Source organism: Pleurodeles waltl, chromosome 4_1 (assembly GCF_031143425.1).
Source record: "Pleurodeles waltl isolate 20211129_DDA chromosome 4_1, aPleWal1.hap1.20221129, whole genome shotgun sequence".
NCBI lineage: Eukaryota > Metazoa > Chordata > Amphibia > Caudata > Salamandridae > Pleurodeles > Pleurodeles waltl.
In genome coordinates, this window is record NC_090442.1 from 117,324,572 (window position 1) to 117,343,334 (window position 18,763).

The window sequence follows — 18,763 nt, forward strand, 5'->3', positions numbered from 1 at the left end:
AAGCCCTTAATATCTTTGGGGCTGCTTAATGGAAAGTCATGGAATTCATTGTTATTGTCTCATGTGGTCCATAAGAGATTCAGTACAGGGTGTATTCCTGCTCCATGAACATCAGAAAAGTGCTGTGAACATTTAAAATTATGCTATTCAGTCTCAATGTCTGGAGGGGTGTACTATAAGGAACATCATAGTATAAGTCTTGCGATGAGTTGTCTGAATTGGCAAATTAATGTTTTTATTTATTTTTGCTCTTGTAGATGCTCAAGATTAAAAGTAACCTGCCAAGTTTTGCCTTATTACAATAATGATGTTTGTTTATGAGGTTGTCTATGCCTGTCTCATATTTTCCTCTATTTTTCCTACAATCGGATTATGTTTATTTTAGAACCCTAAAGGCTTGACGTATCATTAGACAGGTCACAAATAGTAGGTGCACATTTTGTATTGACATTTTGAGACCTGTGAAGCACTTGACGATTTGGCTGATGTACTAATCAGCTACAACACAAAATGTATATTCACTGATGGTCTCAAAACATTCTGTCTCATGAATAGTAATGAGGAGGTTCACATTTTAAGTCCCTTGATGAGTGGCTGAGGATGAAGGGATAGAGGGCATGTTTGCATTTGTATTTGAAGCAAACAATGTCAATTTAAGGGTCAGGTGCCGCTTTCAAATATATAGTCATGTTTGAAGGACAACTGGAAGAGTATGCAGTGATACCCACTACACTGTCTTCTCTTCTTGAGGCTGCCAGATATGATTCCAAATGGTGAAGCTGTCCCAAAGAGAATGTTTTCTCTTTATGAATGAGTTAAGATACCAACTTGGTGATCAGTAACTGATCAGTGACTAACACCTGCAATTGAGGTCTCAAATGATTGATAATTTCTATTACCACTATAAGATAGGGTCCCACTTTCATTTTCCCTCCTACAAGTGATTTGGCAAGGGCAGCAAAAGCCATTTTATGCACTGAAAAAAATGTTTCTAACTCCTACAGGGCCTTGTATATTCTAACTTCGCAATCATTTACAGTATATTGATAACTGCAGGTTTTGCAACCTTTGGGCATAAGGCTCCACAGGCCATACATACAAAGCTTTTTTTGTATTCAGAAACCACAAAAATGCTTTTACATATTTTCATAGTACAAATTACTGAACTGCAATTTATGTTTGCGATTTGGTATTTAGAAGAGGCGTGTCTCGGACATTCCTTCCAAATAATGATTCTGAATGGGATGTATAAATGTTTTGCCACTGAATTCTGGTCACAAAACATAAAAATCTTGATCACTCTTTGAGAGGAGGTGGTAACACATGGACATAATGGAAAAGTTCCCAATGGGACTCCTTCCTCTTTGAGAGTAGAAAACATATTTTTAAGAGCAGGCAGTGGTCCCAATGGTTTAATTTTATTCTTTTTAAATACATCACATTTTCCTTTAATTAAAATGGGCTGCTTTTTAGGATTGCTTTATTTAAAAATAATCACATCCATGTTGGTCGGCTGACCTAGACGGCCTCCATCCCTGTGATGCCTATCATTCTTAATGCATCATTAACAGTAGCTTACCTTATTAATACTCATGAGATAGGTCGCTTTGTGATCCACTCAGAATTACTTTATGAAAGATGTAAGTTTTATTACAGCAGGAATTGTGATTTCCTAATTGTAAATCAGTAAAAACAAACATTCTAGATTTTTGTACATGTGGCCCTTAGTACTTTGGCAAACCTGGCAAGCTGCTTTGTTTGAACTGTAACACTAAATTAACTTCTAATAACTGAAATAGCTATCAAAGTAACTGCTTTGTTGGATTTCGTTCCCTGTCACTAAAGATGCTAATAAATAAGGGTGAATTCAACCTGAGTAATCTTCTTTTTTATTGTTGTAGTGGAAGTTTAGCCTGGCTGATTAACAGGAGTAGTTTTTATTTCAACAGGATAGGCCAGTTGTCTAGCTTGTTAGTAAGCAGTTCAAAAATATTACATATGTCTTTATGTCAAAAGGTAGGTCATTAAATTAACCTTTATTGGCAGGGTGATCAAATTTGGGGGTAGATTTACAAAATTAAGTAAAGTATCAAACTTTTAGTAGATTTTAAGGAATGGAATTTGAGTATGCAAGGCTAATGAGAAAGTTGTTCTTACAAAAGCATTTGACCAAATCTTAAATGATATTGGATTTAGCCATGATCCAGTGTGCCCAGAGGCATTCCTGAATTGCTCAATCAAATGTGTAATGTTTGCTTAAATTTAAATTTAAATTTATTTTGAAGCACTTCACATTAAATGTCCAGAATAAATGTGTATCGCTTACTGAATAGTGCTTAGGGTCAAACACATTTGAGAACTTCTAGCTGCTTCGCTCTTTGACTTTTTTTATCCAATAGGCTATGATAATATTCACCTTTGTATTTTCAACAGATCTGAGGATCCAACACAATGAAAGAAAGAAACTGGACGTCGGTGAACAAATTTATACTCCTCGGTCTCACTGATGAAGCAGAGATGCAGATTCCACTCTTCATAGTGTTCCTCCTATTTTATATCATCACCCTTCTGGGCAATATTAGCATTGTGGCATTAGTCACAATATGTCCTCAACTTCACACCCCTATGTATTTTCTTCTGGGTAATTTAGCTTTTGTAGATTTCTCTTATTCTTCAGTTATCACACCCAAGATGTTGGTCAATTTCCTCTCAGAGGCAAAGGCTATCTCTCTGCAAGGTTGTATGACACAGCTGTTTTTTTTATTTTTTACGGGTAGTACAGATGTCTTCATCCTAGCAACTATGGCCTATGACCGCTATGTGGCAATTTGTAATCCTTTGCTTTATGCTACCATTATGACCAAAGACACATGCCTAGGCCTTTTAGGTGGGGCATATTTAGTTGCATTCATGAATGCTGTGCTTCACACAGGCTGTATGTACAGGTTGTCTTTTTGTGGACCAAATAGGATCACCCATTTCTACTGTGATGTCCCTCCTCTGCTTAAACTATCCTGCTCTGACACATCACTCAACGAGGCAGTGCTGGTTTCTGTGGTTGGCTTCTTCTTGGTTGCTTGCTTTATAATTATCTTCATTTCCTACACTTACATAGTTTCAGCAATCTTGATGATTCGTTCATCTAAGGGGAGAAGTAGGGCATTTTTCACATGCTCATCCCACTTTTTCTCAGTTGTCTTGTTCTATGGGACTGTCTTCTTCATGTATCTGAGACCAAGTTCTAGTTACGCCATGAACCATGACAGAGTGGCTTCAGTGTTTTACACAGTAGTGATACCCATGTTAAATCCCCTGATATATACCCTTAGAAATCAAGAGGTCATAGGGGCACTAAAAAACACCATATTGAGAAAGTGTGCATGACATAAATAAATAAATATCATGTGTACATGTGTACCTTCTGGTATTTTGCCAATTGTTCTCTCTGTTACCAGAGGTAATAATGCATTGGTTGCCAAGGGCAAGTTTTTAAACATAAGGTCGAAAATAGCTCCAAATAATGAGCATTATTTCTGTACTTTTTTTCTCCCTACTCTGTGTTACTGGGAAACACTAATTAGGGCAAAATCTAAAACTGATTTTGGTGCCAGAAATCTGTAAATTATGCTTTCCTAGAAAAAGCAGTTGGTGTAGTTTCCAAGGAATTTGATGTAATGAAAAACCACCTCTCTTTATAGTTGTAGGACCTTTTTGAGCCCAAACAGCAGCAGGCTGAGATCTAGATAAAGAAAGCCCAAGGTGAGGGTAGCCTGTGCTCCAGTTTGGCCTCAGGCCCCACCTGAGGTTGAGCACTTTCCTTCACCACGACCATTGGGATCTGCCTCCAAAAGGAGTAAAAGAGCAGTGCATAGACTTGCATTGACTTACAGTCATAAGTTGTGTTCGAAGGAGACCCAACTGACTCTTGGGAGATATAAGAATACTATAATTGGGTACATATTGTTTAGCAAATTGAAATTGTGTTTTGCAAGTAGTTTGAGTGTCCTATTTGTACTGTTAGTGGTTCTAGCAAGGTTATCTGTCCTTTGCGCTTCTAATGGGGAGCTTCTCATGGGGCAGAGGTGCGAGTTATCAACCTGTCCGGTTCCCCCTGTCCAGATTATGACTCAACCCATATTTCCCTTTCTCCATCCTTAACTTTCTGGCCTTAGGCACAGCTCCACCCCCAGCAAACCTTTGCCTGTTAGACAAGGTTTTCAAGAGCACCCAATCTGTGCATATGGTGATTTGGGTGCTAGTACCCTAGTTCAATTGGCTCAACAAGGACTTGCCCCCTTCCATCACCACTGAATCTCCATCTACCTTCAGAAGCCTGTCTTTAAGTAGTTTTTTTTGGTCAATGTTTAAATGCTGCCCTCAGGGCTTTCAGAATCCACAGATCAACTTAAAAAAAGTTTATCACTGGCTCCCTGTTATCCTGACTTCACTCTAGCAGACTATGCAAACATGTTAGTTTGTGCAGTGAGTAGCCTTGGTAGCCCCTTTGGCTAAGGCATACAAGGGGGACTGCATTGTAAAAACCTGTAAGCAGCCCTCCCTTTTTAGGAGCCTACTTCATTACGCCACCATCAGACCCATTGACACAGAACATATCAGGCTTTTACCACTAAGTTAGTTTTATAGTCACTTGCAGTCCATCTCACACCAGCAGCACTTTAGAGCACCGTTACAACATCCCTATCATTTACAGAATTCCATTGCAATTCCAATGCAGAACCATTTGCAGGTCTTGGCTGATATGAACCCGGGGTACTGCTTGGGTAATCTAGAAACAATGACTGTGGTGCCCCCAACTGCAATTTTAAGCCCAAATAGTGGTTTGTCCACTGAACATCACTGTAAAGGGAGCACTCACCATGAGTCCATAGACATTGTCAGATGGAATATTTCCAGTTTTGTTACCAAAATAATGGACAAGGATTGGATTCACTTTATGAATAAATTTGAAATATCATGCTGCAAAAGTTGTACCTTATTCACAACCCACTTAGATAGTTATTGAAGCTACATAGCACCTGCAAGTTCATCCCCACTGGCCGTGCAAGGGTGGGGTCTTCTAACTCTATTTAAAAACTCCTCCATGAATTTTAGGATTGTGACTAATCCTTCTCAAGCTTTCTAAGATACAAATTGCCTGGATCTATTGCTCCAGAAATTATATTTTTTTCCTGACTAACTTTTGTAACATGGTTTCCAAGAGCCCTAAAAATGTGAATTTAGTCTATTTCATTTCTGCTCACCAGTTCCTCAGCGATCGGTATATCAACCTTGGCCTGCAAATTTGCACTGTTTTGCAGGGACAATATTGAACAATATTACAACTGCCCAACCCTCAGTCATGTAAATTTAGTTGGTTGCAAATCACATACTAAGATGGATACAAGGTGGGCTGTGCTTTACAAACTTGTACTGGATTTCAATGTATGCTGTTTTCACTAAATAGTAGTGCTTTCGATCATAAAACCTGCTTCATTTCATTTAGTAGATGGAGTTGGGGGAACAAAATTGACTGTTTTTTTCCAGAATGAATAATGCATGGGTCTAGGAGGGGTGAAACATAAATTGTGCCGTCAGTGATCATAACCCTAGCACTTTGAGGTTAGCCATCCAGCTAAATTTAGGAGTAGCATGGACAATAGCATTTGATGTTCATATTAAGGATAAGGGTTTGAAACTGTAATAGAAGGGGGCAAATGTCCCACTGCAGCCTGTGTGTGCAGATTTACACTTCCCTTTCGACCTGGCAAGATAAACCTTTTGCCAAGCCTAAACCTTCCTTTTTCGTACATGTAAGTCACACCCAGAGTAGACCCTACACAGCCCATGGGGCAGGGTGCAGTATATTTGAAAAGATGGAAACTTACTTTAAACTTTTATATGCCCTGATACTGAAAAACAAATACATTTGTTTTTCACTACTGCAAGGCCTACCTCTCTCATGGGATAACATTGGGCTACCTTATTACATTTAATCAGTGCTAACATTCAGTTGGGAGGAGGTAAAAATGCCAAGTATGGTGTCTAAAAAAATGTAATTTAAAACTCTCTTTAATAGTAAAGTTGGATTTTAAAACACAGTTCTGAAAACACCACTTTTAGAAAGTAGACATGGTCTTGTTCTAGCCATTTGTTACCTACAGCCTGTATCCTGGCTCACATGAGTAGAAATAGCTAGTAGTTGGTCTTTATGTATTGCTTTCAAAATAGAGAGACAACAAGGGATAGGCGCTATCATGGTGGAGTATCTCTGTAATGATGGGGGAGAAGCTATCACCTTCCACACTTTCACATCACCCAGGGCCTGCCTTAGCACATGTTCAAAGGGCTTCACGCTATTCTTTTGTCCCCTCAGGCAAGCGAGGGTCAGGGCAGGGAGTCAGGACATTCCAAACACCTCAGGGAGTGGAAGCCACCAGGACCTTGTCCTACTGCACATTTGGAATCAAGAATAAATACTGGATCCTCATACATAACTCTTCAGTATACCTCTGGACCTGTGGAAGACTCAGATGGACTGTGCTGCAAGAAGGACTGCTACTCCGGTGCTCTGCTGCTCTGCTACTCTGCTGCTCTGCTGCCTGAGTGAAAAGTACTGGACATTCATCTTGAACTAAAGACCACCAGAGTGGTGCCAAGGTCTATTTGTTTGGCCTCCTCATCAGAGCACCAGGGACAGACACGGCTCCAACCATCTTGAACCCAGAACCTGGGATCTGCTTGTTGTGAGTCTTGCCACCACAGTTCTGAGCCTTTGTACGTGGGCCTGAAGGTGCTCTACTAGCTCACCAGTGGTCTTTTGGAATGATGCATCTCCTCACAGCTCCACATCAGAACCACCACTGCACAGCACATCTTCAATGCAAGACCTCACATCACAGCCCGCTTCTTAGAATTGCAGCTGCATAACATTTCCCAAGTAGGACTTTGCAACGCAAGCCTCAGTGTACGGCATCCTTGAAGACAATGCAAGACCTCGCATTGCAAACCTTGTCAGTGGGTCCATCAGACCCAATACTGCGTGATGCATCCTGGATGCCTGATCTGGCATTGGAGGCAGAGGGCTCTTTGGAGCCACCGCTGCTGCACAACACATCCTCAATATGGGATCTCCAATGCTCCACAACCAGGACTGAAGGTACTTTGTTTTGTTTGGCCTACCTGGCTCCGTGTATCCATCACAGTAGACCAGAATATGTGACTTTATCCTGGTTTGGCTTCACCAGATAACCATGTTGGTGCTTTGTGCTTTTAGGCACTATTTTTCGTCATATTGGTGTCAAATAGTGTATTCAATTTTACTCTAATGTTCTAAATTTGTGTGGGATGTTTCTTGTGTTATGTTTACACTTTTTCACCTATGCAATTCTGCAAACATATTCTACACATTGCCTTTAAGCTAATGCTGGCTGCTTTCCTGCAAACCTATTAAAAGGTTAACCACAGGTTAATAAGGGGTTGCTTGTGACTTTACCCTGACAGGAATCCTGGTTGCTGATTGATTTCATACCCAACCAGTAACCCAATTTCCTACAAGGTTCAAACTGCTTAGTTCTTGGCATACCACTATAATTACATCAATCTTCAAACAAGGAAATAGACAGGATGCACTCTGTGACATAATTGTATCACTACTGGATAATGCAGCACAAATTGACAGTTCAGTAGTTCTCAAAAGAATCCGGTCTTGGTGTGCCAAGAGGAACATATTTCTGAGGTCCAGTTTGGGTTCAGAGCAGCCTTTACCTTTATATGTAGTGCTAAGAAGGCATCCCTTTATTTGTCCTTCATGGGCCTCAGCTAATTTAAAATGGTCATGGACCCACCACTTGTTGAGTTTCTCAATGCACAACACTGTGGCACCTCAGCATTGGTAAGAGTCACCAAAGTGGGAACGTAGCAGACATTTTCACATGAACCAATGGGTCAGACATGAGTATATCATAGCATCTATTCTATTTTTATTTATATGAACTGTCCTGATTCTTTTTTGATCACCCATGGTCAAGACTCCCCAAAGGTCAATGCAACTTATTTACCCGTTCTTTTATTGGCTGATGATGTGGGATTATTGTCTAGGACACCAAATCACCTTAAAATCTTCATAGACGAAAATATTGAGTTAAAGGACAAGCTTAACCTGGACACTGACATACCTAAATCATTCTACATGGTTTCTGACCCTAAAACAGCAATTCTGAGGTATTTAGCATTAAGGATAAAAAGATAGAAAGGGTCAACTATTTCTCATACTTGGTTGAAGTGTTTGATTCGTTCGGTTCTTGGTGCTTGTGTTTATCCTCTAGCCACCTTAAGTTTACCTAATTATTAGGTACCCTTTTTTATTTCACTTGTAACATAGGAAATAGGCTTGTTAAACCTTTGTTAGAAATCTACAAATGATGGGGCTTACCAGCTCCCACTAATGGGGCAAGGCTCTGAGGATATTGTGAAACCACCCACATACATGGAAAAGGGAACCGTTTTTGTAGGAGATTTCTAAGACTACCTCTGAAAAGTCCAAGCTTTTTTGTGGAATTAAGAGTGAAGCACGCGGCTGACAGCATTTTGCTGGCTCCGCATTTTGCTCTGGCTTTTTGGGCGGTGCAACTCAAAAGCTTCCGTAAATCGCAAGGTTATATTGGATTGCTTTTCATGGGACAGGGGGCTCAAAATAGCCTGGGAGCAGCATAGTAAGCAAATGGACACTTTTCTTGGTAGGCCAGATCTGTTTACCAGGTCCTTAACCATTTCAGAACATGAGTTCCCCTCAATCAAAAAAAGGTTCAGGGAAGTTACAATCTGCGTAAGACAAGAGAAGGAAACACATAAACTATTAGGTGCTATTTGATAACTCAGACTACTAAAGAGATGGGACTGTGTCTGCACTGGGTTTCAAATTAGTGAGAAAGATCAATTCTGACAGGAGGCTGTGCATTATTTTTCTAAATGTTCATTTGGGACAATTTTATACTACATCCACATTGTTTTGCCAGACCTGTCCCCACAAACCCTTTTGCACTTTGGGCCATATTTACGACCAAGCGGCACAGCATAGCAAGTCATCTTGCTGCACTGCGCTGCATCACAGGGAAAGGGTAGGAATGTATCCCAATCCAGTGCATTCCTGTCATTTCCCCAGCACTGGCGCACTATGGGCTGTCTAGTGTCTTGCAATATGGTGCAAGGGTGCATGTAGGATTGTTTTTGTGCAGGAAAGGGCACCTTCTGACACAAAAAACAGTCCACTGAGGTTTTTTACTCTTTGTATGTGTGATGCAGAATGCAACACCACACAAAGAAAGAGGAAAACACGAGGAGAACTAATGACATTTGTTCTTGTTACGCCTCACCTGGGGAGGCATAGGTCTTTGGCGCATTCCCAGGTATAACACTCTCGAGAAATATGGAAATGCATCAAAGTCCATTGATGTTGTTTGGGAACACCCACCCAACACCCATAGAGCAGCTGCCAGGCTCAGAGAAAGGCAATGCAGCAATTTGTGCTGTGTTGTTTTAATTGCGATTTATAAAGCTACTCAGAGCTATGCTTGGCTTCATAAGTCTAATTTTTTAGTTGTGTCACGCATGCACCATGTTGCATGGTGCAAGTGCAATGTAATTACGGTCATAAATATGGTCCTTTGTGTTTCTGTAGATTTTATAATTATTTTCAAACCCTGTAGTTAAGAAATTTGTAAAATGTAGACATTCTTTGCATTTTCTTCATTCTCGTTGTACTTTTTAATCCACTGGTATGTCATGCAGTCGGTGGCTTTCACAAACCAGCAGTGGTTGATTGTTCTGATCTGAAATGTTTCATCTGTTTTAGTAGTGATGTTGGTGTTTAAGATTTGTATTGTTATTCATAACATGGTTTTAAGATTATTTCTAAAACCAAATAAAGCAACTACTACTATAGCTGAGGAACTATAACATTAGGGAGTCTGGAAACCTTCTTGCTTCTCAAGATAAAACAGATTCAGTAAATGTATCTGAAGAAAGGGTTGCCTTACCATCTACTGCTCTGAGGAAACTTAAAATGCTATAGGTACCAAAATGAATGCGACCGGATGGCACCATACATTGTTATGGGCCACCCACCAACACCTCGGTATTGGTTCAGGCATAATTACGCTCATGTCTTCAGTTTCACTGAATGGAAGAAGGGCATGCAGAATTTAGAATGGAACGGACACAAAAGGGTCACCAGATACACACAGTAAGTTGTTAATGTTTGCTTGAGGGGACCACCAGCTCTCATTGGGGGCAAATTTATTTTTTTGACAACTCATTTTTGTTGTGGAAATAGTGCAAGGCTGGTGCCGCCTTATATAACCCCTTAGCTACTGAGACATCTCCCGCACCAGAGCTGAGCTTTTTCTAATATTTGTTGCACTCCATGTCATGGCCTTGTATAAGTACCCAGGCTTTGTGGCTTCCCATAGAGGAAACCAAGAAAATAGACAAAATATAGCAACATTTTGGACTTTTGAAAAAATGGGAAAAACATGTTGTTCGAGAAAGCCATATTTTTCTAAAGTGGTATCAACTGTTTTGTGTTAAGATCACCATGGTCCCTATTTTATGAAATAGCAGAATTCAATCATTTTTACAGATGATTTTGCATTTTTCCAGCTGCAGTTTATTTTTCATATTTGTTTGCACTTTCTACTTGCTTGCAGCTGGAAGTGGAAACAGATTTGGAACACACTGGTGAACCTGGAAACAGAAACATTTCTGAAAAGTAGATAAAATTATTAAAAAAGCAATTGGTCATTCTGTAGATTGTTCATGATTTTCCATCTGTAGTGTTTTCCCCAAAAGCAAATGCACAAGAATAATATACTGAAATGTCCACCATACCACTCTGGTAGCAGGGATATATAATGTTGTTGGTTGCCCAAAACATGACATACCAAGAGTCAAAAACTGAGGTGCAGCTTTTAATGATCTTGCATTGTTTACCGACCAGCATTAACCCGTTTGCTGTTCGTTCTCCCCCTCCAGTGCTGAGCCTTTTTTCGGCTATTTGGCGTAGTTTGAGCTGAGGCCTCCATAACTTTTCGCCCACATAAGCTATCCACGTGAAATGTGTGTCCTCCTTTTCAAACATCCTAGGAATTCCAAGGGCACCCAGTGTTTGTGGATTACATTGGAGAGGACCAAAACATTTGCAAATATGTAGCTAAATAACATGTTGTTTGGGGGAAATGTGAAAAAGTGCTGGAGAAGAAAATATCTGCGTTTTTTTCACTGCAAATGGCAGCAACAACAGGTTTGCAGTTCTAGAATCATCATTATCCCAACTTTCAGGAACGAGCAGACTTGTGGCTACATGTACGAAGCATTTTGCACGTCGCAAATGGCGAATCAGGCCGTTTGCGACGTGCAAAATGCAATTTGGGATGTACAGACCCGTTTTTGCAATTCGGTGATCTATTTACCGAATCGCAAAAAGGGTTTGCAAGTCGCAATTAGGTATGGGTGTTCCCTTCCTAATTGCGAGTCGCACTCCCATGTATGATTGTTTTGTGACCGCGAATTGGTCGTAAAACAATCGCAGTTAGCACCAGCTCCTGTAGGCCACCATCCCTGAGAGGGCAGCCATTCCCAATGGGGTCGCAATTTGTGACCTACCTCATGAATATTCATGAGGCAGGTCATTTGCGACCCCCTTGCGAATCGACTGTTGTACATAAGGTTTTGCGACTCGCAAATTGCGATTCACAAATTTGCGAGTCGCAAAACCTGTATTTCGTACATGTGGCCCTTGATTCAGAAAACCACATTTTCTAACAGTTTTGGCATTTTACTGGGAGACAGCTCATTCTTCCTATTTTTTGTGCATTCAACTTCCTTCCAGTTTGTGGTGGAAATGGGTGTGAAACCCATCGTGGATCCCGGAAAGCTAAACATTTCAGAAAACTAGACAAAATTCTAAATTCGGAAAGGGTTCATTTCTGTAGATCCTTGAAGGTTTTCCCAAAGAAACCAGGTGTTGAAGTAAAAAAATAAATTATTTAAAATAAGTAGGAAACTTTTGCAACTTCTCGTTATGATAACTGTTTCACAAATGTTATATACCATTACATCTGCTAGATCCATCTGGTTGTGGAGATATATAGAGTTTCTAGGTTTTCCAAGATCTCAGGTTACCGAGAGCCAGTGACTGTGCTGCATCTTGTAATGGTTTTTCAGTGTGTACCTGGTATAGAGCAATTGATATGGTAAAATAGTGAAAAAAAGGTATCAAGGAAACCTACATATTTACGAAACAGGCATAAGACATGGAGTTTAGAAGCAGGAGATATTTGCACATTGCTGAACTTGTGGGTACCCATACTAGCATGTGAATGAGAGAATTATTCTTAACATTACTTATTTATTACACATCGTCATACATTGGGAAGGTGCACATGCAGAGAAATGCAACTGGTAATAGCATTTGTTCCAATATTCTGTGTTTCCCTTTATAAGTCACCCAATAAAAATGGTACCTCACTTGTGTGGATAGGCCTAGTGCCCACAACAGGCAACAGCCCAAAACGCAAAATGAATAGATCAAATATCTCGATGCAAAACTGACCTGTTTTTGCTTGTGGTTAGCTCGTGGTGTTTTGGGCCCTGGCTCAGCTAGCACCAAGGGAAAACCTAGCAAACCTTTTCACTTTTGAAACCTATACACTTAGGGGTATCCAGGATGTGGTGACTTTCATGTTTCCCACCAGTATGTACTACCCAGAATCCAATGCAATCCTCAAACTTTCACTGAAAAACATATTTTCCTCACGTTTCTGCAATGGAAAGTTCTAGAATCTGCACAGAGCCACACACTTCCTTCCACCTAGCATTCTCCCATGTCTTCCAGTGAAAGAATGGTGCCTCACTTGTATGGGTAGAATTAGGGTCTGATTACAAGCTTGGAGGAGGGTTTTTTTCCATCCTAGACGTGATGGATATCCTGTCCGCCGTATATTACAAGTTCCATTATATTCTATGGAACTTGTAAAATGGCGGGTTGGATATTCGTCACTTTTGGGACAGAGTCATCCCCTCCGCCAAGATAGTAATCAGGCCCTTAGTGCCAACTACAGGAAACAGCCCAAAACACAAATAGATACATCAAACTTTTCCACGCAAAACTGACCTGTTCTTAGAAAAGTGGGTAGCTGTGGTTTTTGGGCTTTAGCTTAGCTGGCACCTAGGGAAACATAGAAAACCTGCACATGTTTTATAATCTAGACACCTAAGGAAATCCAGGATGGGTGACGTTCAAGGCTCTCGCCAGGTAGTTTATGCAGAATCACTTGCAAACCTAAAAAAAACATATTTTCCTCACATTTCTGTGATGGAAGGTTCTGGAATATGCACAGGGCCACAAACTTACTTCCACCCAGAATTCTTCAAATTCTCTCAATAAAAATGGTACCTCACATCTATGGGTAGGCCTAGTGCCCATGACAAGAAATGGCCCAAAACACTACATGGATACATCAAATTGTTTGACACAATACTGACCTGTTTTTTGCAATGTGGGTAGCTGTGAATTTTTAGCCCAGCTGAGCTGACACCTAGGGAAACCTAGTAAACATGTACATTGTTTAAACCTAGACACCTAGGGGAATCAAGAATGGTGTGACTTGTATGGCTGTCACCAGGTTGTTTTACCCAAAATCCCCTGCAAACCTCAAACTTTAACTAAAAAACAAATTTTTCCTCAAATTTCTGCGATGGAAAGTTGTGGAATCTGAACAGAGCCACAAACTTGCATCCATCCAGCATTCCCCTAAGTCCTTGGGAAAAAATGGTGCCTCACTTGTGTAGTGTAGGAAAGTTCCCTCTTTCTTGGCACAGTTACCCCCATTTTCTGCCAGTTTGTCAGTATGTTTAACTGTTTTGTCAGTGTGCTTGACTGTGTCCACTGGGATCCTGCTAACCAGGACCCCAGTGATTATGCTCTCTCTCTCTCCAAACTCTGTATTTCACTCCACATTTGGCATACTGGTGCCCCCTTATAAGTCCCTAGTGTATGTTACCCAGGTACCTAGGGCATTGGGGTACCACGGGATCTCTATGGGCTGCAGCATATATTTTGCCACCCGGAGGGAGCCCATGCAAAGTGTTTGCAGGACTGTGATTGCAGCCTGCTTGAAAAGGTGCAAGCACCCTTTCACTGCCATTTATCACTACTCCAGGTCACTTATAAGTCACCCCTTTGGCAGGCCTTCCAGCCCAGAGAGCAGGGTGCAGAGTACCTGTGTATGAGGGCATCCCTGCACTAGTAGAGGTGCCCCCATGAACACCAGGCCCATTTTCCCATACTTGGTGGGTGTCGGACACAATTTTATGTGTGTAATAGATGACCAGCTACATAATGGTAACTCTGATTATGGTCATGTTTGGTGTCAAACATGTCGGAATCATACCCCCATGCTAATACAAGCATTGGTTATATGATTCCATGTACTCTGGGGGCTCCTTAGCGGACCCCCAGTATTGACATTTCAGCCTTCTAAGGTTTTGAAGGCAGCCCCATTTGCGGCCACCTCACAGACTGGTTTCTGCCCCCTGTTGCTTGAACAGCTCAAGCCGAGGAAGGCAGAACAAATGACTTCCTTTGGGAGAGGGGTGTTACACCCTCTCCCTTTGGAAATAGTTGTTACAGGCTTGGGATGGGTAGCCTCCCCAATCCACTGGAGATACTTTGAAAGGCACATTTGGTGCCCTTCTTGCATAATCCAGTCTACATTGGTTCAGGGACCCCCAGTACCGTGCTCTGGTGTGAAACTGGACAAAGGAAAGGGGAGTGACCACTCCCCTTTTCATCACTACCCAAAGGGTGGTGATCAGAGCCCCTCCAGGGTTTCCCTGGGTTCTGCCATATTATTTCCAATGTTGGCAGGGAACTCTGGGAGCATCTGAGTGGCCAGTGCCAGCAGGTGACGTCAATGCCCTCCCCTGATAGGTGCTTGCCTGGTTAGGTGACCAATCCCCCTTTCAGGGCTATTTAGGGTCTCTCTCTTGGGTGGTTTCTCAGATTCAGATTGCAAGACTCCAGCAGGATTCCTATGCATCCTCAACTTCCACTTGTCACTGAAGAAACTGCATCTGGACCCTCCAGGAACCTACAAGCTGCAAGAAAGATGCAAGACACCTCCCTCAACATTGTATCTCCGGCTTCTGCCAGCAACAGTTTTCCAGTCAAGCATCCTCTGAAGACAGCCTGTCTCCAGCCTCTATCACAACAAAGAAGGATTCTCCCTGGGAGTGAAAGAGTCACTCCCCTGCTTCTACAGGCACCATTTGCAAAGACAACTGGGTGCATGGATCCGCTCTCCTGCAGAGCTACATGGATCCTGCATCACAAGTGTTGGACTGAAGTGTTCCCAATGGTCCTCTCGTCCAGCTGTCCAACTTTGGTGGAGGTAAGACCTTGGCTGTCCACGCAAGACAGTACCCCCATGCAACACATCTTTTGCAGATGCCAAGGCTTGTTGGCATTCTCCCTCTAAGTCTTTCATGCATCTTGTAGCTCCAGTCCCCAGCACTTCATCTTGTGACGCACACCTTCCTGAGTGGTTCCCCAGTGGCATGGGAGACTTTGTCGTAATGCTACATGGGCATCTTCTGTAACTTTCTTGTTCCCATGCTGTGGGACTCCTCGGTGCCCTGCTTGGTCTTCTGTGGGCTTTCTAAGTTGTTAAGGGCCCCTTCTGACTCCCTCTCCTGGGTTGAGTCTACCTGGTACTTCCTGGTCCCAGGCAGTGCCATTTTCCACTAAATGCAAGCTTTGCGAATGCCAATGTTTGTTGGTGGGCCCCGACAAAGCAAATCCAACTGCAATCCCACATCCAGCGTGGTACATCACTTGCACTCTCCAGGAACCCGACTCTCTCTTCCAGGTTGCAGCAGTGACTCTTCATCCTTACCGTCGACTCTCTTCTTGCACCTTTGCAGACAGTGAACATTGCGAGGGTGCTGGTGCATCCTGCAGGTGACAGCATTACAGCCGGCTCAATTATGAACGGGAGACAGTGCTGTAGCCTGTTTCATGCGAGGCCAGCCTTTGGAAACTTAGGTTTTTGCCCGCGGACCTAGCAGGAAACTCATAATAGCATCAGCGGGGAGGTCAATGTGTAGAAGGAGGCCACCTTATTGGGAGCTTTGCGGACTGAGTTTGCCATCCGCAGAACTCAAAATGAGGCCTATAGTGTGCTTGACATGATTGGCTTGACAATCACAGTCAATGGTTTAAATGTCATTAATGGGAGCCTGAGAGTGAGTGAGAGAGCGATCAAGTGAGAGAGAGAAAAAAGACAATACATGTGTGTATGTGTGTGTGTGTGTGTATTATCTAAGAATGTTTTCTATCTGCAGTATTGTTTTTCATTTAACATATGAATCTTTCATATTTTTTCCTGAAAACAGTGTTGCTCTTAGGTGTCAGGTGAGTTCAGGAAGTAGTTTAATGTTCATCATGTCACATCTTAGATATGTAAGACTGAAAGATCTGAGGATGAAAGCACTGCAAACTTGTGACAGCGCAAGTCACTGTGTCATAAATATGTACATACTACATGCTCATTGTTAGAAATGGGGTCTTTGATTGGCAGTCAGGTTACCCCCTGTCCGAGCAATAACCCTCACTCTAGTCAGGGTAAGTCACACACAATCCAAATTATCCTATGCCCATCATTGGGTAGCTTGGCACTGAGCACTCACGCTTAACTTAGAAGACAAAGTGTAAAGCATTTGTGCAATAAATCATGCAATAACACAGTATAAACACCTCAAAATACACCACACAGGTTTGGAAAAATATAGAATATTTATCGAAATAGATTAAGGTCAAAACGATCAAGACTTGATAAATACAAGTTGAAATATCACTTTGATGATAATAGAGTCTTTAGTTCTTAAAAGGCAATAAGTGTCTCTTGCAAGCACAAAGTACCTGATTTGCATCTAAATTATCTGCATGGGACCGCACAGGAGGAGATGCGTGGAAAACGGGGAGGTGTGCGTCGGTTTCTCCAGGCGCACACAGACCTGTCAGTGCATTTTCATGCAACAAGGGCTTTGCTTCGATTTCCGGCGCGCAGACGTGGATCCTCTTCGGGTTCAGACCTTCTCAGAAAAGCAGTCAAGGTGAGTCCATTGGGCAGCCTTCAGTTCCTCTTGGCAGGTAGCAGGCTCTGGGGCAGAGTGTCTGTCCCAAGGAGTATCTTGAAGTGTCCAGAAGTGTCTGAGTTGGTAGGTCAGGGATCCTGCTTAAATACCCAAATGTGCCTTTGAAATGGGGAAGACTTCAAAGAGAGGCTTAGAAGTGCACAAGGTCCCCTTTCAGTTACATCCTGTCTGTCAAGGTCCCAGTAGGGGGTTTGGCAGTCCATTGTGTGAGGGCAGGTCACTTTCTTTTGACATGTAAGTGTCGGGCCCTCCACCCTCCCTGCCCAGGAAGACCCATTCAGTATGCCGATATGTGCAGGTGACTGAGCATCCTGTGTTTTGGGGTTGTCTGAGTAAAATGTACAAGGAAGCTATCAACTAACCCAGCCAGATGTCGATTGTAAGGCACAGAAGGATTTAAGTGCAGAGCAATGCTCACATTCTAAAAGTAGCATTTCTAAAATAGTAATATTAAATCCAACTTCACCAGTCAGCAGGATTTTGTAATAACATTCTGGCCATACTAAATATGACCTTGTTACTCCTTTCAGATCAGAATCTACCACTCAAACAGTATATGGGGGTAGCCATAATGCTAACCTATAAAAGGAGCAGGCCTCACAACAGTGTAAAACTGATGTAGGAGTTTTACACTACCAGGACATGTTCATGTCCTGGCTTTTACTTACATGGCACCCTGCCGTATGGGTTACCTAGGAGGTTGAGGGTGAATCTTGCTGCTCAGTTGAGGATGGTTTGTAGTCCTCTAGTGAGTTGCACAGCCATTTGAAGATCTTCTGCGTCATCTTCAGGGTGCAAAAGCAGATGATGTGATTGCACTGACCTTTGTAGTCATGTCCAGTTTCCTGTCAATTATTATTTTGAGGTTCTTGGCATGAGTGCTGAAGTCCAATGATCTATTCTTGTAAAGATAGCTACTTCTGTCTCATCAGGGTGACAGCAAGATACATACTATAAATATATTCAAGTTTAACTATCATTTGCATGTGGGCGGGGTGTGTGGGAGGGAAGCTGTGGGCCAGAGGATGGGGCCCTCAACTATACTAACGAGGCTCCCATCTCCCAAGTCCTGGGAGCATACCAACAATCCCAGGCAGAATGGGCCAGATCATAACTATGTTGGGGGAAAACCAAAGGCTGCATAGGGAATACCACCAGGAGGTCATGCAGCAGTAGCAGGCCCACAAAGCCACAATAGCCTCCTTTGCAGGGGTGCTGAGGGATCTCAACACCACCCTTTGTGCTTCCTCCACCCAACAGCAAGGCTCTTCCACTAGCAACATAACATCAGACCCATCAAAACCGGCGGTAGCCAGCAGAATGAAGGCCCTGCCAGGAGACCCACATGCCTCAGACACCCCTCCCTATGTAGCTGATAAATCCCCGCACAAACGTGGACGTCCATTCAGATATTTGGCTGGTGCAGATGGCAAGACCACACCCACTGACAGGAAGTGACCCTCACCTGATTTGTTTCCCCTCGTGCCACTGAGACACCCTGTTGACTGTTCAATTACATAACTCTATCTTCCCGTTGCCAATTGAACACTGG

The 18,763-nt window shown here is 42.3% G+C and overlaps 1 protein-coding gene across 1 annotated transcript; it reads left to right on the forward strand.

The window, feature by feature from the left end:
* Positions 1-2,451: 2,451 nt before the first annotated feature.
* On the forward strand, positions 2,452-8,712 carry LOC138287091 (olfactory receptor 5AP2-like). The gene is made up of 2 exons (XM_069227454.1): positions 2,452-3,374; positions 8,511-8,712. The coding sequence occupies exons 1-2, from the start codon at positions 2,452-2,454 to the stop codon at positions 8,710-8,712; spliced, it is 1,125 nt and encodes a 374-aa protein (XP_069083555.1).
* Positions 8,713-18,763: the final 10,051 nt, after the last annotated feature.